Consider the following 20,739-nt stretch of genomic DNA (forward strand, 5'->3'; position numbering starts at 1 on the left):
AGAACTTTTAAACAGCTCAAAGGGTGGAGCTAAGTATTATATAGAGCGCACAAGACCATAGTCGTTGCACTACTCCATGTGATAGCTATGATCACGCCAAAGCAATTATTGTTTTGTGCAATTGCATTATGTGATGTACAATTGTGATGACTGCACAGGTGTAGGGTTACCTCCCTTGATACATTACATTATTAAAATTGCCTGGTTCATGACTTTTTTAACTAATTTATTTTTATAACCAAATGATATTTGAAAAAGCACTTAAATTGTCAGTGTTATTTTATTTAGTTAAATCAAAGCTGTCTTGAATTCTGCCATTTATTGCAGATCAAACACAAAATGTTTACAATGCCCGCTTGTTTCGGGCCAGTCCCCGGCATTGTGCTGTGCTCAGCCCTGGTTAAGCCACAGTTTTGAAGGAATAAAGGCAAACTGTTCGCCGATTTCAAACTGTTGAAAGTCATTGATGGTGGTGTTTGTTAGCACTCTCAAGCACCTTGATTTGCCCTTTCATCAAGTTAATTTTAAAAATTATTACCCCAAATGACCGCAAATTTTGTCTGCAAAAGTGCAAATAAATGTCACAAAATGTTACTTTTGGTGCTGAAACTTACAATTCACCAGTAGAATAAACACCAATCGGACAAATAAATAATTTCTCTTCATACACCCATGATTCACCATACATATATTGCAAAAAAATAAATACCTGACAAAGTACATTTTATCATATACTTTTCTAACACACTCTTCGTCGTCATAGGACGGGAAAATTGTTAACTACGTGTTGCATTCATTTGGAGTGCACTTTGATGAAGGGCTCTTGTGGGCAAATTTGGTGTGAAAATGTTGACCCCAGCTCGGACTTCGTTTATAAAGCTGTTGAGGTGGGGCGTGTGTGAAGGGCACGTCGAAATTTTGGCCGATTACCCACAATGCAGCGGGGCGACCGTTCACGTGTAAGGCGCAAGCCTATATGCATTAACTGTATACACCGTGACGTGGTGCTGGAAACGATGGCGTAATATTAGTCATATATAGGCTATGTTGCATGGTGTGTTTACTCGAGGCACATGTACGCACGCTAGCCATGCAGTGCATTTGGATCAGGGATTATACACGAGTTTGTCGCATGTGATACTTTACGTGCACTTCGACACATTATTCTGTAAGACGGATCGAAAGGCAGAAACCACGTGATCTCCTTAGTATAACAAGCGGCGTGGGTGCAGAAGACGGTCCTGCCAACGTTATTGCACAGGAAAATGTCTGTGTTCGAATCGCTGTCAGCGATCTTGTATCCGTTTGATTCGTATAATTTTCAGCTTTCCAGATAGTCTGAGTATTTCTGCAGAGCTTTCGTGAAGTTATTTTGTACAACTATAGGTCTTACTGGTCGCTAGCGAAGTCCATGGCAAAAGGTGACCTTTTCCCCAATGCTTTAACAATGGGCGGCCATTTAGTTTTTGTTTTCGACACAAAAGGGTGCATGGTGACTTGTCCTCCAACTGCGGACCCGTCTTTTTTATTTCTTTATTATTATTATTACATTTTTTGTGTGAGTCCATGTATGCATGCCTCCATTCAGTGACTTATTTATATATACGTGGACATACAAGTTGGAAGCTACACGGGCTCTGCCCGGTTTCGTCCCACCATAGTGCTGGCTGCCGTGGTATAAGTGGAATATTCTTGAGCACGGCGTAAAACAGCAATTAACAAGTAAGTAAGCAAGTAAATAAATAAAATAAATCAATAAATATAGGAGCTTTATGGATGGGTTCTCGGTCCACTCACTTCCGCTTAATTTAGCACAATTTAACATTTTAAGTAGTGCTCAAATTGCTCTTTGTGGATGTTTGTCACTTTACTGCACTACACACTATATACAGCTGCATGCATACATGCATGGGGAGAGCAGGCGAAGAGCAGTGAGTGAGCGAGCTGTATGTGGTTGGGATGCCTTAACGCCACATCGGCAGAATTTCAGCCATGCACGTCATGGCGAGTATATATATATATATATAGAGAGAGAGAGGGAGAGAGGGAGAGAGAGGTTGTCCTCTTACTTACATGAATGTAAGGTTTTATATATAGGACATGTAAATTAAGAAGTAATCTGTTTATTTTAATAGAAAGCCCGTTATCTGAGTGATGTAATAAAATGTATTTTGTTATAACGTAATGCTGTCATATTCAACATATAATAACCCCAAAGTTAGTGTAATAGAATCAACATGTTGCATTGAGAGAGAGAGAGAGTGAGTGAGTGTGTGTGTACACATGTGTGTTATATTAAATTTAACGGATTAATTTTTTCAAAGAATGTCGGAAGAACGTGCCAATTGCTTACACGAAGACATACAGGAATGTGCACGTGGGAACGTACGTTGAGATCCTGCATACATATACACATGCACACGTTTATGCACACATATGTACGTATAGACATGTACGTAAAAGTGAGTGCATGGGATTGCTTTACAAGTGCTTAGATGGAAAAGGTTCTTTCGGGAAGAATTGGTTGGCCCTGAAAAGGGCCGTTGGATGGATAGTGTCCTGACAGACAGTCGGTGTTCTGGGCGCTTATTTGCCGGCCTTCTGGGTCTTCTTGGGCAGGAGGACAGCCTGGATGTTGGGCAAGACACCTCCTTGGGCGATGGTGACGCCGGACAGGAGCCTGTTCAATTCCTCATCGTTTCGGACGGCCAGCTGGAGATGTCGAGGAATAATTCTGGATTTCTTGTTGTCACGGGCGGCGTTTCCTGCCAACTCGAGAACTTCGGCAGCCAGGTATTCGAGCACGGCAGCCAGATAGACAGGAGCTCCGGCTCCCACTCGCTCGGCGTAGTTGCCCTTTCTCAACAGACGGTGGATACGTCCGACGGGGAACTGGAGTCCAGCGCGGGATGAGCGAGTCTTGCTCTTTCCCTTGACTTTACCGCCTTTACCACGTCCAGACATGATGCTTGCTGTGCTAGTCGAGTGTACGGAGACAGATCTCAATAATAACTGGCTTGCGCGTTTAGTCAGCGCTTTTATACTGCCGAGGAGGATTCTGCTATTTTTAGGCAGGTTTTGGCGGGCGACCAATCCCTGAGCCGTGTTAGTCGATGACCGTGGCTCTCTGAAAGGTCCGCGCTTTTAGGCGCAAAACTGTTCAGGAACAAAGCCTTGTGGATACAGGCTGTCGGGGTTGGGGGTTGGGGGTATTTTTTAGGGGGGGGGGGCGGGAGGGGGGAGGAAGAAGAGACAGCTATGGACATGGCTGCTTTATCGAGCTGAATGGCCAGGGTTGTGTAATATATATGACAAATTTCATTTTTTCTTTATATGTAAGTATGTATGCATGTATGTATGTATGAAGGTGCTGCTTAGATCAATCGCCCAAGTATATATACCCCTCTGTCTGTATATGTATGTACGTATGCATGTACGTGTGTATGTATGAAGGTGCTGCTTAGATCAATCGCCCAAGTATATATACCCTTCTGCCTGTATATGTATGTACGTATGCATGTACGTGTGTATGTATGAAGGTGCTGCTCAGCTCAGTCGCGCAAGTATATATGTCCCTCTCAGTGTATATGTACAGGCCTATATGTCATCGGTGTCCATTGACTCTTTACAGGCCACATGCATGAAGTCACGTAACAAACGACTGAAGTATATATATATATATATATATATATATATATATAGATATGTTTGTGCAGCATATGCGATGTGCAGGTGTATAAGCCCTACACTTGTACGGATTACCGTGTGTGTATACAGTCTTGCCATAGTTTTCTTGTCAAGGGAAATGCATGGGTAACCGGCCTGGTAGGCACATGATGAACCATGTAGTAAATATATATCTGCATACATGCAAATGCGTCGTTTTAGCTCGTGTCGGTCGAGTTTGTGAAGCCATCCATTTAGGGCGACAGGCTAACCATACATAGTGCCGTTACACCTATAGTGTAGACATGTCGCATGCAGAATGAATAAAACTATGATATTCACGTCAAATGTCTATGGTCATCGCCGTGGAGGGAGGTGGGTGGTTGGTTGTTTGTTTGTTTGTTTATTTATTGATTGTGTGTTAATTTCGCTCTCTATACAATCTATGCGTTTAGGCGTCGGGGCTTGGGGAATTGATGCTTACATAGCCTACACGGGTGCACATCTGACAGGGTCGGCTCGAGCGGAACTAAATGGCTTACTGACAAGAGAATTATTGCGGTATCACACGGTACAGTATAACGTACACCTGGAACGATCATAAACCAGTGCTCAGAAAGAGAAAGTACTCTTCCGGGAAGGGTTGGTTGGCCCTGAAAAGGGCCGTTGGGAGTTTTCAAGCGACGAGGAGTTTACTTGCTGCTGGTGTACTTGGTGACAGCCTTGGTACCTTCGCTGACGGCGTGCTTGGCCAGCTCACCGGGCAGGAGAAGACGGACAGCGGTCTGGATTTCCCGACTCGTGATGGTGGAGCGTTTGTTGTAGTGAGCCAGGCGAGAGGCCTCGGCGGCAATACGCTCGAAGATGTCGTTGACAAAGCTGTTCATGATAGACATGGCCTTGGACGAGATGCCGGTGTCAGGGTGGACCTGCTTCATGACTTTGTAGATGTAGATGCCGTAGCTTTCCTTCCTCCTCCTACGCTTCTTCTTGTCCCCGGACTTGGGGGCAGACTTCTTGATAGCCTTCTTTGCTCCTTTGGAGCCGGTTGGTGTTTTGGGTGCCATGGCGGTACGGCTGCTGCTCAGTCAGAGATAGCGCTGTAGAGTGACGTGCCGCCGAGGCGATCGGCCTTTTATAAGACAAGCCCGGCTTGTAAAGTTGGAGGGAAAAGCGGAGCGCGGACCTGACAGAGAGCACTAAAAGTGATGTATCATTGGCGGGCGTGTTTTCGTATATCCTCTCGGCTACGAGACAGGAGATTGAGTACTGACCAGGATTACCACGTCCGTGGGCATTCTGCACGCGTGTGTTTCTAGTATGTCGACAAGAGAAGATTTCATGTTCCACTTTCTGCCCGTTTCCCCACATACCAACAAGATATACGACGCAAATCCAGTGATTGTATGGGTTAGCTACATGGTCAGGTTATATGCCTTGACCCACACGTGGACATGTAGGCCTATAATGCGTATATAGGTGTGCATGTGTGCTTGCATATACACAGCAAGAGAAGCAAGAGAACAAAACTGTTAAACAATAAATAAAAGCGCTACTGTTGTTTTCTCTCTGTGTAAATTTCTGTATAGGCAACTCATTGTAATTCTTTAATGCAGATCTATGTATTTCTAATGTAAAGATAACGTTAATCTCTGTAAATAGCTTACTATTTATCCCCTTTCTGTTAAATGACCATGGCAGCATTTCAACCTATACAATAAGCTATAACATGCTACCACAAAGAGGTTAATCCCACTAATTGACTCATGTACATATGTAAATAGTATACCAACGCACTGCTGTTATGTAACCAAAATATTCACGTGTTAAAAAAAAAAATAAATAAAACACTGATTTGATGGGCCACGATATCCGCCAGGAAAGTGGCCCTAAAACCAGTAAATAAATAAAAAAATAAAAAATAAATGCATATACACAACTTACATGGGCATGATGTGGTTGAGGATGGGTTCGTAAGTTTATTTTGAATTCACCTGTTTCCACCCATGTGGTTATTGCTTCGGAGCTGAGTGCACGGCTTTGCCATTATGCAACTATAATTTCTCATGCATATATTGTGGGATTCCAGTCGGCTTAGGCCCCCATGGAGTCGTGTGATAGAATGTTACGAGTGCAGGCAATGTTTCATGTCCGGGAGGTGGGGGTTGGGGGTTGGGGATGGGGATGGGGGTGGCGGGACGAGGGGACGTGGATTGAGGACGACAGGCAGAGTACTCTATTAAAAGAGAAGCGTTAACATGTGCAGGGATCCTTTGTTAAAGTGTTTCGACTGGAAGTTCATGCCGGGCGGGTAGGCCTAGGTTCATATATCATATATGTACATGTATATATTCTCTTTGTATGTATTTTTTGACTTCATAAATGGGCTTGCATGGTGAAGCGAACCGGCGGTGTCCAACTATATATAATAGGCGATACTACAGGTTTTCTTCACACGCCTGGGAGAAAATATGCACGTGCGTGTATTCAAGTATAAATATAAAAACTGCATTGCCAGAGTACACGTTACACACTGAACGAGGAAATCGACATGCGTTTACTCACGTTTGAAACACGCAGACATGAACTGACCAAGCTGATTGTGAATGCATATATTGAAATTTTAACACTAGTGCTCAGACTGAAAGATCTCTTTCGGGAAGATTTGGTTGGCCCTGAAAAGGGCCGTTGGGTTGTTGTTGTTGTTGCTGGTGGTCCGAGAGGAGCTGGAGTCTAACCGCCGAATCCGTACAGAGTGCGGCCTTGGCGTTTCAAGGCGTAGACGACATCCATGGCTGTGACGGTCTTTCTCTTGGCGTGCTCGGTGTAGGTGACTGCATCACGGATGACGTTCTCGAGGAAGACTTTGAGGACACCGCGGGTCTCTTCGTAGATCAGACCGGAGATACGTTTCACACCACCTCGTCGGGCAAGACGACGGATGGCTGGCTTGGTGATACCCTGGATGTTATCACGCAGAACCTTCCTGTGGCGCTTGGCGCCCCCCTTTCCCAGACCTTTGCCTCCTTTACCGCGTCCAGACATATCTATACCTTCTATCGAGCTGAGCAAGTAGAAATATGCTGAGCACAAGCCCGGCCGCGGGTTATATACCCGCGACTCGGACCTGGACGAAAGCACGGCGTGTACAATTATCTGAGCGGTGATTGGTTGAAAAGCGCGGGCCGGCTTGGCTCTGCCAGTCAGGCGCAGCATGCAAAGCCATACCTGGACACGTTAAGGAATACCTCGATCCAAAGCAGTCTGTCCCGTCCGCCCCAATCCCCCCGTCACCCCCTCCCACTTCTCATTCCACAGTAATTAACCTTCAACACCCACAAGCTTAGATTACAGAGAAGATGTAGGCCTATATATGCTAAGTTTCATGGAAATCGATTCCACACTTCAGGTAGAGGTGCATGGACAAAATCTGAATACACGGAAAAGCACTAAATGTTGGGCAAAGTCCTGAATGGGGGTAACTGTGAAAAGAGGCGGGCAAACAAGCGTATACATACACTTTGATTTTGATTTGATTTGATTTATTCACCAGAAAGAAAGTAGAAAAGGAAGAACATCTCAATACCTCTCTGTACCTAAACCTCTTGTATCCGCATGGTTATATATAAATATATATACACACACATACACACATACATATACATACATATACATACACACCCGCAAACACACAGGCACACGCATATGTATGTACATGGACGTATATTCATACAAATACATCTTAAATATTATCGTAATGTGCACAGTATAAGTAGGCCTATATAACAATGGTTTTTCTTAATCAAGGTTAATACAAACAGGTATATACACACACACATAATTACATATGTACGGATACATCAGTTTGTCAACATAATACAACTTATAGCACTCTGGCGGGAGCAGAAACCCCAAAGGGCTTATTGTATCCCATAACATGTTTAAATTTAATTGACAAGAGATGCTAACTGGTTAATACTCATATGTTGGAATGAAGCACTTGCACATACGTACACGTGTACCTAATTATGCATACACATAGTAGTTACTACTGTAGCACCCACTCCTAAATGCAAGGATATACAGACAGTAAAGAGAATTTACATTCGTAAATATGTGTACAAATATGCACACGCACACAAGTGCACTTATGTATTAATATTCATATCAATCAAGGCGACAACAATATACTATCAAGAGAAAACGTTAAGCAAGAAACTACGTGTCGCAACTGAGTTAATTCAAAACGTATGCACAATTGTGGATGACTTGGTGTAGCAATGATTATAGCTATATGCTTCATCAGCTGTATATTTTTCTCAGGAGTAAAGTTTTCAAAGGCGATTTAAATAATGATAAAGAGGTGATTTCTTTTAAATTGGAGGGCAGTTTATTCCATTCGATCGGTCCTTTTATTTTACAAGTGTGTAGGGATAGATTGCTTCTATGAAATGGTCGGTGTAAGTTAAAATATGATGTTCTAGTTGGATTAGCAGTGAATATCAGGCTGTTTTGTCAAGTAAGTACGGGTGTATAATGGAGTAATGCTAGGATTGTAGAAGTATTTGTGAACTAACTGGAGTGTCTGAAAGGTGTTAACCGCGGTAACAGGTAAGATATTATACTCAGTAAAAATAGGCGCGCTGTGTTCGTATTTATGAGAGGAGGTAATAATGCGTAATGCTCGTTTTTGAAGACGGATCAGGGGAAGAAGATGTGTTTCATAAGTATTTCCCCACACAGCATTGCAGTACGTAATATGTGGGTTAATAAGTGCATAGTACAGGATGAACAGAGTATTTTTCTTTAGGGCATATTTAATATGATTTTTCACCCCTAAATTACAGGATATTTTTTTGCAGATATTATTTATGTGGTTTGTCCACGTTAATCTTTCATTGGAAGTTATACCTAAGAGATTGAAGGTCTGGATTTTTTCGATATTTACGCCTGCTATAGCCAGGAAAGGAGTAGCATGATTATTTATTCTGCGATTGGGAGCGATGTACATAAATTTGGTTTTCTTAATATTAAGAGACAGTTTATTGCAACCTAGCCAATCGTAAATTTTTTCAATTTCACGATTAAAAGTTTCCAGGAGGTGTGCTGGATCATCATTGCAAAGGACAGCACTAGTATCATCAGCAAACAATATGATATCAAGTAGAGATGAAACATCTTTAATGTCATTAATGTATATTAAAAAGAGAAGGGGTCCTAGGATTGAGCCCTGAGGAACACCAATATTCATGTATTTAGTAGTTGATCGGCAATCGTTGTATAAAAGGCAATGTGATCTGTCTTTCAGATAATCATTACACCATATATTACTAAGACCTTTGACACCATAATGGTCGAGTTTTTTCAACAATATATTGTGGTCTACAGTATCAAAAGCCTTTGCAAGGTCTAGAAAAAGAGTGATGCTGTACTTATTTGTTTCTTTAGCAGTTACTAGTTTATCATATAGAGCAATTATTGCATGTGTAGTAGAGTGATGCGATCTGAATCCGAACTGTTGACTGTATAATATATAATATACATTATAATATCGTTCATTTCGAGGAACGTCGTCAGACAGTTAGCCACCAGTTTTTCGATGATTTTGCTGAAACACGGTAAGACAGATATTGGTCGGTAATTTTTAAACTCCTTCATTTCACCCGATTTATACAGTGGTGTGAGTTTAGCACTTTTCATTTTATCAGGGAATATTCCAGTTTGAAACGATAAGTTTATTATATGGGTCAGCGGTTTCGCTATTGCTGTGGCACAATACTTTACAACTGAAACACGAATCTCATCTAGGCCAGGAGAGCTATTCTTCAGTCCCATGATAACATCTACAACTTCTGCTGAGGTACAGGGATCAAGACTGAAATTTGGTACGGATGGTGTTTTGAGAAAAGTTTCAAAAGTTTAATGTGATCAAATTGCATGAGTAGGCCTACCTGAGACGCACACACATCTTGTGTACAAAACGTGCTTACGACACGGCGCACATTGACTTTTTTGAGAGCATACCGCACATATCGGAGACGGGCGATCTTATATACACGCTGCCCCAGCAGCAATGCACTTTCCAACTTAGGTTCACTGATTGGCGCGCGCCACGTATTTCGGTCTGGACCGATGAGAAAGATTCCCTTTAGAGTTATTCCCCCTGAACGGCCACTCGAAAACCAACTCTGCTACATGGCCTGCATGTCAGCCTGCTTCTCTTGCATGCCTGCGCGGACCTGTGCTGTCTACAGCTACAGCTAAGTATATGCCACTATACATTTGACAACAGCATCATTTTACGTACATCTATATGGTGCCATCGAATGGGAAGCTCTGTTTTGGCACTCGTGCACAAGCCCCTAACCTTAAACCTATTACATTATGCACTGCCCTGTGACATTGCTCCACGCGTACCAGTACCTGTTGTGTTCCTCGAATAGCTAGAATGTCTTCACACATTTATTCTACTTGGTTTGCTACATATGTACATACTGAACGTATGTTCGATGGGGAAAGCACCTCAGTCCATACGCCGGCGTCCATTGCTGCCACTGCATGCATGCATGCATGTCGATCTCCTTGCAACTACAATGCTGCATGCACGGATGTATAGATGGCACGCACGGACCTCCGTGCAAGCTTGCACAAAATGTGTACTCGCTATTCAAGAAACTTGATATAACACCCACGCCAGTGAAGGGATGTGTAATCATTTTGTCCAGTGGCCAAAATTCCGGTTTAAGGTAGAATATATACGTATGTATATCTACATGTAGGCTAAATATAGATCCGCGAATACACTGAAACGCCACCCCCAAAAAATAAAATAAAATAAAGATGAAATGAAATAAATGCGGGCGTACATCACATAATGTAAAAACGCTGCGCACATGCCTGAAGAAGCATTGGCTTTGGGCGGGCAAGTGTTGCATTCATTTGGAGTGCACTTTGATGAAGGGCTCTTGTGGGCAAATTTGGTGTGAAAATGTTGACCCCAGCTCGGACTTTGTTTATAAAGCTGTTGAGGTGCAATGCAGCGGGGCGACCGTTCACGTGTAAGGCGCAAGCCTATATGCATTAACTGTATACACCGTGACGTGGTGCTGGAAACGATGGCGTAATATTAGAGTCATATATAGGCTATGTTGCATGGTGTGTTTACTCGAGGCACATGTACGCACGCTAGCCATGCAGTGCATTTGGATCAGGGATTATACACGAGTTTGTCGCATGTGATACTTTACGTGCACTTCGACACATTATTCTGTAAGACGGATCGAAAGGCAGAAACCACGTGATCTCCTTAGTATAACAAGCGGCGTGGGTGCAGAAGACGGTCCTGCCAACGTTATTGCACAGGAAAATGTCTGTGTTCGAATCGCTGTCAGCGATCTTGTATCCGTTTGATTCGTATAATTTTCAGCTTTCCAGATAGTCTGAGTATTTCTGCAGAGCTTTCGTGAAGTTATTTTGTACAACTATAGGTCTTACTGGTCGCTAGCGAAGTCCATGGCAAAAGGTGACCTTTTCCCCAATGCTTTAACAATGGGCGGCCATTTAGTTTTTGTTTTCGACACAAAAGGGTGCATGGTGACTTGTCCTCCAACTGCGGACCCGTCTTTTTTATTTCTTTATTATTATTATTACATTTTTTGTGTGAGTCCATGTATGCATGCCTCCATTCAGTGACTTATTTATATATACGTGGACATACAAGTTGGAAGCTACACGGGCTCTGCCCGGTTTCGTCCCACCATAGTGCTGGCTGCCGTGGTATAAGTGGAATATTCTTGAGCACGGCGTAAAACAGCAATTAACAAGTAAGTAAGCAAGTAAATAAATAAAATAAATCAATAAATATAGGAGCTTTATGGATGGGTTCTCGGTCCACTCACTTCCGCTTAATTTAGCACAATTTAACATTTTAAGTAGTGCTCAAATTGCTCTTTGTGGATGTTTGTCACTTTACTGCACTACACACTATATACAGCTGCATGCATACATGCATGGGGAGAGCAGGCGAAGAGCAGTGAGTGAGCGAGCTGTATGTGGTTGGGATGCCTTAACGCCACATCGGCAGAATTTCAGCCATGCACGTCATGGCGAGTATATATATATATATATATATATATATATATATATATATATATAGAGAGAGAGAGAGAGAGAGAGAGAGAGAGAGAGAGAGGGAGAGAGAGGTTGTCCTCTTACTTACATGAATGTAAGGTTTTATATATAGGACATGTAAATTAAGAAGTAATCTGTTTATTTTAATAGAAAGCCCGTTATCTGAGTGATGTAATAAAATGTATTTTGTTATAACGTAATGCTGTCATATTCAACATATAATAACCCCAAAGTTAGTGTAATAGAATCAACATGTTGCATTGAGAGAGAGAGAGAGTGAGTGAGTGTGTGTGTACACATGTGTGTTATATTAAATTTAACGGATTAATTTTTTCAAAGAATGTCGGAAGAACGTGCCAATTGCTTACACGAAGACATACAGGAATGTGCACGTGGGAACGTACGTTGAGATCCTGCATACATATACACATGCACACGTTTATGCACACATATGTACGTATAGACATGTACGTAAAAGTGAGTGCATGGGATTGCTTTACAAGTGCTTAGATGGAAAAGGTTCTTTCGGGAAGAATTGGTTGGCCCTGAAAAGGGCCGTTGGATGGATAGTGTCCTGACAGACAGTCGGTGTTCTGGGCGCTTATTTGCCGGCCTTCTGGGTCTTCTTGGGCAGGAGGACAGCCTGGATGTTGGGCAAGACACCTCCTTGGGCGATGGTGACGCCGGACAGGAGCCTGTTCAATTCCTCATCGTTTCGGACGGCCAGCTGGAGATGTCGAGGAATAATTCTGGATTTCTTGTTGTCACGGGCGGCGTTTCCTGCCAACTCGAGAACTTCGGCAGCCAGGTATTCGAGCACGGCAGCCAGATAGACAGGAGCTCCGGCTCCCACTCGCTCGGCGTAGTTGCCCTTTCTCAACAGACGGTGGATACGTCCGACGGGGAACTGGAGTCCAGCGCGGGATGAGCGAGTCTTGCTCTTTCCCTTGACTTTACCGCCTTTACCACGTCCAGACATGATGCTTGCTGTGCTAGTCGAGTGTACGGAGACAGATCTCAATAATAACTGGCTTGCGCGTTTAGTCAGCGCTTTTATACTGCCGAGGAGGATTCTGCTATTTTTAGGCAGGTTTTGGCGGGCGACCAATCCCTGAGCCGTGTTAGTCGATGACCGTGGCTCTCTGAAAGGTCCGCGCTTTTAGGCGCAAAACTGTTCAGGAACAAAGCCTTGTGGATACAGGCTGTCGGGGTTGGGGGTTGGGGGTATTTTTTAGGGGGGGGGGCGGGAGGGGGGAGGAAGAAGAGACAGCTATGGACATGGCTGCTTTATCGAGCTGAATGGCCAGGGTTGTGTAATATATATGACAAATTTCATTTTTTCTTTATATGTAAGTATGTATGCATGTATGTATGTATGAAGGTGCTGCTTAGATCAATCGCCCAAGTATATATACCCCTCTGTCTGTATATGTATGTACGTATGCATGTACGTGTGTATGTATGAAGGTGCTGCTTAGATCAATCGCCCAAGTATATATACCCTTCTGCCTGTATATGTATGTACGTATGCATGTACGTGTGTATGTATGAAGGTGCTCTGCTCAGCTCAGTCGCGCAAGTATATATGTCCCTCTCAGTGTATATGTACAGGCCTATATGTCATCGGTGTCCATTGACTCTTTACAGGCCACATGCATGAAGTCACGTAACAAACGACTGAAGTATATATATATATATATATATATATATATATATAGATATGTTTGTGCAGCATATGCGATGTGCAGGTGTATAAGCCCTACACTTGTACGGATTACCGTGTGTGTATACAGTCTTGCCATAGTTTTCTTGTCAAGGGAAATGCATGGGTAACCGGCCTGGTAGGCACATGATGAACCATGTAGTAAATATATATCTGCATACATGCAAATGCGTCGTTTTAGCTCGTGTCGGTCGAGTTTGTGAAGCCATCCATTTAGGGCGACAGGCTAACCATACATAGTGCCGTTACACCTATAGTGTAGACATGTCGCATGCAGAATGAATAAAACTATGATATTCACGTCAAATGTCTATGGTCATCGCCGTGGAGGGAGGTGGGTGGTTGGTTGTTTGTTTGTTTGTTTATTTATTGATTGTGTGTTAATTTCGCTCTCTATACAATCTATGCGTTTAGGCGTCGGGGCTTGGGGAATTGATGCTTACATAGCCTACACGGGTGCACATCTGACAGGGTCGGCTCGAGCGGAACTAAATGGCTTACTGACAAGAGAATTATTGCGGTATCACACGGTACAGTATAACGTACACCTGGAACGATCATAAACCAGTGCTCAGAAAGAGAAAGTACTCTTCCGGGAAGGGTTGGTTGGCCCTGAAAAGGGCCGTTGGGAGTTTTCAAGCGACGAGGAGTTTACTTGCTGCTGGTGTACTTGGTGACAGCCTTGGTACCTTCGCTGACGGCGTGCTTGGCCAGCTCACCGGGCAGGAGAAGACGGACAGCGGTCTGGATTTCCCGACTCGTGATGGTGGAGCGTTTGTTGTAGTGAGCCAGGCGAGAGGCCTCGGCGGCAATACGCTCGAAGATGTCGTTGACAAAGCTGTTCATGATAGACATGGCCTTGGACGAGATGCCGGTGTCAGGGTGGACCTGCTTCATGACTTTGTAGATGTAGATGCCGTAGCTTTCCTTCCTCCTCCTACGCTTCTTCTTGTCCCCGGACTTGGGGGCAGACTTCTTGATAGCCTTCTTTGCTCCTTTGGAGCCGGTTGGTGTTTTGGGTGCCATGGCGGTACGGCTGCTGCTCAGTCAGAGATAGCGCTGTAGAGTGACGTGCCGCCGAGGCGATCGGCCTTTTATAAGACAAGCCCGGCTTGTAAAGTTGGAGGGAAAAGCGGAGCGCGGACCTGACAGAGAGCACTAAAAGTGATGTATCATTGGCGGGCGTGTTTTCGTATATCCTCTCGGCTACGAGACAGGAGATTGAGTACTGACCAGGATTACCACGTCCGTGGGCATTCTGCACGCGTGTGTTTCTAGTATGTCGACAAGAGAAGATTTCATGTTCCACTTTCTGCCCGTTTCCCCACATACCAACAAGATATACGACGCAAATCCAGTGATTGTATGGGTTAGCTACATGGTCAGGTTATATGCCTTGACCCACACGTGGACATGTAGGCCTATAATGCGTATATAGGTGTGCATGTGTGCTTGCATATACACAGCAAGAGAAGCAAGAGAACAAAACTGTTAAACAATAAATAAAAGCGCTACTGTTGTTTTCTCTCTGTGTAAATTTCTGTATAGGCAACTCATTGTAATTCTTTAATGCAGATCTATGTATTTCTAATGTAAAGATAACGTTAATCTCTGTAAATAGCTTACTATTTATCCCCTTTCTGTTAAATGACCATGGCAGCATTTCAACCTATACAATAAGCTATAACATGCTACCACAAAGAGGTTAATCCCACTAATTGACTCATGTACATATGTAAATAGTATACCAACGCACTGCTGTTATGTAACCAAAATATTCACGTGTTAAAAAAAAAAATAAATAAAACACTGATTTGATGGGCCACGATATCCGCCAGGAAAGTGGCCCTAAAACCAGTAAATAAATAAAAAAATAAAAAATAAATGCATATACACAACTTACATGGGCATGATGTGGTTGAGGATGGGTTCGTAAGTTTATTTTGAATTCACCTGTTTCCACCCATGTGGTTATTGCTTCGGAGCTGAGTGCACGGCTTTGCCATTATGCAACTATAATTTCTCATGCATATATTGTGGGATTCCAGTCGGCTTAGGCCCCCATGGAGTCGTGTGATAGAATGTTACGAGTGCAGGCAATGTTTCATGTCCGGGAGGTGGGGGTTGGGGGTTGGGGATGGGGATGGGGGTGGCGGGACGAGGGGACGTGGATTGAGGACGACAGGCAGAGTACTCTATTAAAAGAGAAGCGTTAACATGTGCAGGGATCCTTTGTTAAAGTGTTTCGACTGGAAGTTCATGCCGGGCGGGTAGGCCTAGGTTCATATATCATATATGTACATGTATATATTCTCTTTGTATGTATTTTTTGACTTCATAAATGGGCTTGCATGGTGAAGCGAACCGGCGGTGTCCAACTATATATAATAGGCGATACTACAGGTTTTCTTCACACGCCTGGGAGAAAATATGCACGTGCGTGTATTCAAGTATAAATATAAAAACTGCATTGCCAGAGTACACGTTACACACTGAACGAGGAAATCGACATGCGTTTACTCACGTTTGAAACACGCAGACATGAACTGACCAAGCTGATTGTGAATGCATATATTGAAATTTTAACACTAGTGCTCAGACTGAAAGATCTCTTTCGGGAAGATTTGGTTGGCCCTGAAAAGGGCCGTTGGGTTGTTGTTGTTGTTGCTGGTGGTCCGAGAGGAGCTGGAGTCTAACCGCCGAATCCGTACAGAGTGCGGCCTTGGCGTTTCAAGGCGTAGACGACATCCATGGCTGTGACGGTCTTTCTCTTGGCGTGCTCGGTGTAGGTGACTGCATCACGGATGACGTTCTCGAGGAAGACTTTGAGGACACCGCGGGTCTCTTCGTAGATCAGACCGGAGATACGTTTCACACCACCTCGTCGGGCAAGACGACGGATGGCTGGCTTGGTGATACCCTGGATGTTATCACGCAGAACCTTCCTGTGGCGCTTGGCGCCCCCCTTTCCCAGACCTTTGCCTCCTTTACCGCGTCCAGACATATCTATACCTTCTATCGAGCTGAGCAAGTAGAAATATGCTGAGCACAAGCCCGGCCGCGGGTTATATACCCGCGACTCGGACCTGGACGAAAGCACGGCGTGTACAATTATCTGAGCGGTGATTGGTTGAAAAGCGCGGGCCGGCTTGGCTCTGCCAGTCAGGCGCAGCATGCAAAGCCATACCTGGACACGTTAAGGAATACCTCGATCCAAAGCAGTCTGTCCCGTCCGCCCCAATCCCCCCGTCACCCCCTCCCACTTCTCATTCCACAGTAATTAACCTTCAACACCCACAAGCTTAGATTACAGAGAAGATGTAGGCCTATATATGCTAAGTTTCATGGAAATCGATTCCACACTTCAGGTAGAGGTGCATGGACAAAATCTGAATACACGGAAAAGCACTAAATGTTGGGCAAAGTCCTGAATGGGGGTAACTGTGAAAAGAGGCGGGCAAACAAGCGTATACATACACTTTGATTTTGATTTGATTTGATTTATTCACCAGAAAGAAAGTAGAAAAGGAAGAACATCTCAATACCTCTCTGTACCTAAACCTCTTGTATCCGCATGGTTATATATAAATATATATACACACACATACACACATACATATACATACATATACATACACACCCGCAAACACACAGGCACACGCATATGTATGTACATGGACGTATATTCATACAAATACATCTTAAATATTATCGTAATGTGCACAGTATAAGTAGGCCTATATAACAATGGTTTTTCTTAATCAAGGTTAATACAAACAGGTATATACACACACACATAATTACATATGTACGGATACATCAGTTTGTCAACATAATACAACTTATAGCACTCTGGCGGGAGCAGAAACCCCAAAGGGCTTATTGTATCCCATAACATGTTTAAATTTAATTGACAAGAGATGCTAACTGGTTAATACTCATATGTTGGAATGAAGCACTTGCACATACGTACACGTGTACCTAATTATGCATACACATAGTAGTTACTACTGTAGCACCCACTCCTAAATGCAAGGATATACAGACAGTAAAGAGAATTTACATTCGTAAATATGTGTACAAATATGCACACGCACACAAGTGCACTTATGTATTAATATTCATATCAATCAAGGCGACAACAATATACTATCAAGAGAAAACGTTAAGCAAGAAACTACGTGTCGCAACTGAGTTAATTCAAAACGTATGCACAATTGTGGATGACTTGGTGTAGCAATGATTATAGCTATATGCTTCATCAGCTGTATATTTTTCTCAGGAGTAAAGTTTTCAAAGGCGATTTAAATAATGATAAAGAGGTGATTTCTTTTAAATTGGAGGGCAGTTTATTCCATTCGATCGGTCCTTTTATTTTACAAGTGTGTAGGGATAGATTGCTTCTATGAAATGGTCGGTGTAAGTTAAAATATGATGTTCTAGTTGGATTAGCAGTGAATATCAGGCTGTTTTGTCAAGTAAGTACGGGTGTATAATGGAGTAATGCTAGGATTGTAGAAGTATTTGTGAACTAACTGGAGTGTCTGAAAGGTGTTAACCGCGGTAACAGGTAAGATATTATACTCAGTAAAAATAGGCGCGCTGTGTTCGTATTTATGAGAGGAGGTAATAATGCGTAATGCTCGTTTTTGAAGACGGATCAGGGGAAGAAGATGTGTTTCATAAGTATTTCCCCACACAGCATTGCAGTACGTAATATGTGGGTTAATAAGTGCATAGTACAGGATGAACAGAGTATTTTTCTTTAGGGCATATTTAATATGATTTTTCACCCCTAAATTACAGGATATTTTTTTGCAGATATTATTTATGTGGTTTGTCCACGTTAATCTTTCATTGGAAGTTATACCTAAGAGATTGAAGGTCTGGATTTTTTCGATATTTACGCCTGCTATAGCCAGGAAAGGAGTAGCATGATTATTTATTCTGCGATTGGGAGCGATGTACATAAATTTGGTTTTCTTAATATTAAGAGACAGTTTATTGCAACCTAGCCAATCGTAAATTTTTTCAATTTCACGATTAAAAGTTTCCAGGAGGTGTGCTGGATCATCATTGCAAAGGACAGCACTAGTATCATCAGCAAACAATATGATATCAAGTAGAGATGAAACATCTTTAATGTCATTAATGTATATTAAAAAGAGAAGGGGTCCTAGGATTGAGCCCTGAGGAACACCAATATTCATGTATTTAGTAGTTGATCGGCAATCGTTGTATAAAAGGCAATGTGATCTGTCTTTCAGATAATCATTACACCATATATTACTAAGACCTTTGACACCATAATGGTCGAGTTTTTTCAACAATATATTGTGGTCTACAGTATCAAAAGCCTTTGCAAGGTCTAGAAAAAGAGTGATGCTGTACTTATTTGTTTCTTTAGCAGTTACTAGTTTATCATATAGAGCAATTATTGCATGTGTAGTAGAGTGATGCGATCTGAATCCGAACTGTTGACTGTATAATATATAATATACATTATAATATCGTTCATTTCGAGGAACGTCGTCAGACAGTTAGCCACCAGTTTTTCGATGATTTTGCTGAAACACGGTAAGACAGATATTGGTCGGTAATTTTTAAACTCCTTCATTTCACCCGATTTATACAGTGGTGTGAGTTTAGCACTTTTCATTTTATCAGGGAATATTCCAGTTTGAAACGATAAGTTTATTATATGGGTCAGCGGTTTCGCTATTGCTGTGGCACAATACTTTACAACTGAAACACGAATCTCATCTAGGCCAGGAGAGCTATTCTTCAGTCCCATGATAACATCTACAACTTCTGCTGAGGTACAGGGATCAAGACTGAAATTTGGTACGGATGGTGTTTTGAGAAAAGTTTCAAAAGTTTAATGTGATCAAATTGCATGAGTAGGCCTACCTGAGACGCACACACATCTTGTGTACAAAACGTGCTTACGACACGGCGCACATTGACTTTTTTGAGAGCATACCGCACATATCGGAGACGGGCGATCTTATATACACGCTGCCCCAGCAGCAATGCACTTTCCAACTTAGGTTCACTGATTGGCGCGCGCCACGTATTTCGGTCTGGACCGATGAGAAAGATTCCCTTTAGAGTTATTCCCCCTGAACGGCCACTCGAAAACCAACTCTGCTACATGGCCTGCATGTCAGCCTGCTTCTCTTGCATGCCTGCGCGGACCTGTGCTGTCTACAGCTACAGCTAAGTATATGCCACTATACATTTGACAACAGCATCATTTTACGTACATCTATATGGTGCCATCGAATGGGAAGCTCTGTTTTGGCACTCGTGCACAAGCCCCTAACCTTAAACCTATTACATTATGCACTGCCCTGTGACATTGCTCCACGCGTACCAGTACCTGTTGTGTTCCTCGAATAGCTAGAATGTCTTCACACATTTATTCTACTTGGTTTGCTACATATGTACATACTGAACGTATGTTCGATGGGGAAAGCACCTCAGTCCATACGCCGGCGTCCATTGCTGCCACTGCATGCATGCATGCATGTCGATCTCCTTGCAACTACAATGCTGCATGCACGGATGTATAGATGGCACGCACGGACCTCCGTGCAAGCTTGCACAAAATGTGTACTCGCTATTCAAGAAACTTGATATAACACCCACGCCAGTGAAGGGATGTGTAATCATTTTGTCCAGTGGCCAAAATTCCGGTTTAAGGTAGAATATATACGTATGTATATCTACATGTAGGCTAAATATAGATCCGCGAATACACTGAAACGCCACCCCCAAAAAATAAAATAAAATAAAGATGAAATGAAATAAATGCGGGCGTACATCACATAATGTAAAAACGCTGCGCACATGCCTGAAGAAGCATTGGCTTTGGGCGGGCAAGTGTTGCATTCATTTGGAGTGCACTTTGATGAAGGGCTCTTGTGGGCAAATTTGGTGTGAAAATGTTGACCCCAGCTCGGACTTTGTTTATAAAGCTGTTGAGGTGCAATGCAGCGGGGCGACCGTTCACGTGTAAGGCGCAAGCCTATATGCATTAACTGTATACACCGTGACGTGGTGCTGGAAACGATGGCGTAATATTAGAGTCATATATAGGCTATGTTGCATGGTGTGTTTACTCGAGGCACATGTACGCACGCTAGCCATGCAGTGCATTTGGATCAGGGATTATACACGAGTTTGTCGCATGTGATACTTTACGTGCACTTCGACAC

The 20,739-nt window shown here is 43.0% G+C and overlaps 6 protein-coding genes across 6 annotated transcripts; all 6 read right to left on the minus strand.

The window, feature by feature from the left end:
- Positions 1 to 2,333: 2,333 nt before the first annotated feature.
- LOC135471444 (histone H2A) lies at positions 2,334 to 3,114 on the minus strand. Its single transcript, XM_064750691.1, has one exon. The coding sequence runs from the start codon at positions 2,962 to 2,964 to the stop codon at positions 2,587 to 2,589; it is 378 nt and encodes a 125-aa protein (XP_064606761.1). The 5' UTR covers positions 2,965 to 3,114; the 3' UTR covers positions 2,334 to 2,586.
- Positions 3,115 to 4,310: 1,196 nt separating this feature from the next.
- Positions 4,311 to 4,777, minus strand: LOC135471448 (histone H2B, gonadal). The gene has a single exon (XM_064750694.1). It carries the CDS (start codon positions 4,731 to 4,733, stop codon positions 4,359 to 4,361), a length of 375 nt encoding a protein of 124 aa, XP_064606764.1. The 5' UTR covers positions 4,734 to 4,777; the 3' UTR covers positions 4,311 to 4,358.
- A 1,554-nt stretch (positions 4,778 to 6,331) lies between these two features.
- LOC135471450 (histone H4) lies at positions 6,332 to 6,725 on the minus strand. The gene has a single exon (XM_064750696.1). The coding sequence runs from the start codon at positions 6,709 to 6,711 to the stop codon at positions 6,400 to 6,402; it is 312 nt and encodes a 103-aa protein (XP_064606766.1). The 5' UTR covers positions 6,712 to 6,725; the 3' UTR covers positions 6,332 to 6,399.
- A 5,395-nt stretch (positions 6,726 to 12,120) lies between these two features.
- LOC135471265 (histone H2A) lies at positions 12,121 to 12,925 on the minus strand. The gene has a single exon (XM_064750427.1). It carries the CDS (start codon positions 12,773 to 12,775, stop codon positions 12,398 to 12,400), a length of 378 nt encoding a protein of 125 aa, XP_064606497.1. The 5' UTR covers positions 12,776 to 12,925; the 3' UTR covers positions 12,121 to 12,397.
- Positions 12,926 to 14,122: 1,197 nt separating this feature from the next.
- LOC135471266 (histone H2B, gonadal) lies at positions 14,123 to 14,589 on the minus strand. Its single transcript, XM_064750428.1, has one exon. It carries the CDS (start codon positions 14,543 to 14,545, stop codon positions 14,171 to 14,173), a length of 375 nt encoding a protein of 124 aa, XP_064606498.1. The 5' UTR covers positions 14,546 to 14,589; the 3' UTR covers positions 14,123 to 14,170.
- Positions 14,590 to 16,143: 1,554 nt separating this feature from the next.
- LOC135471515 (histone H4) lies at positions 16,144 to 16,537 on the minus strand. The gene has a single exon (XM_064750779.1). It carries the CDS (start codon positions 16,521 to 16,523, stop codon positions 16,212 to 16,214), a length of 312 nt encoding a protein of 103 aa, XP_064606849.1. The 5' UTR covers positions 16,524 to 16,537; the 3' UTR covers positions 16,144 to 16,211.
- Between the last annotated feature and the right edge of the window lie 4,202 nt (positions 16,538 to 20,739).

Source organism: Liolophura sinensis, chromosome 7 (genome assembly GCF_032854445.1).
Source record: "Liolophura sinensis isolate JHLJ2023 chromosome 7, CUHK_Ljap_v2, whole genome shotgun sequence".
NCBI lineage: Eukaryota > Metazoa > Mollusca > Polyplacophora > Chitonida > Chitonidae > Liolophura > Liolophura sinensis.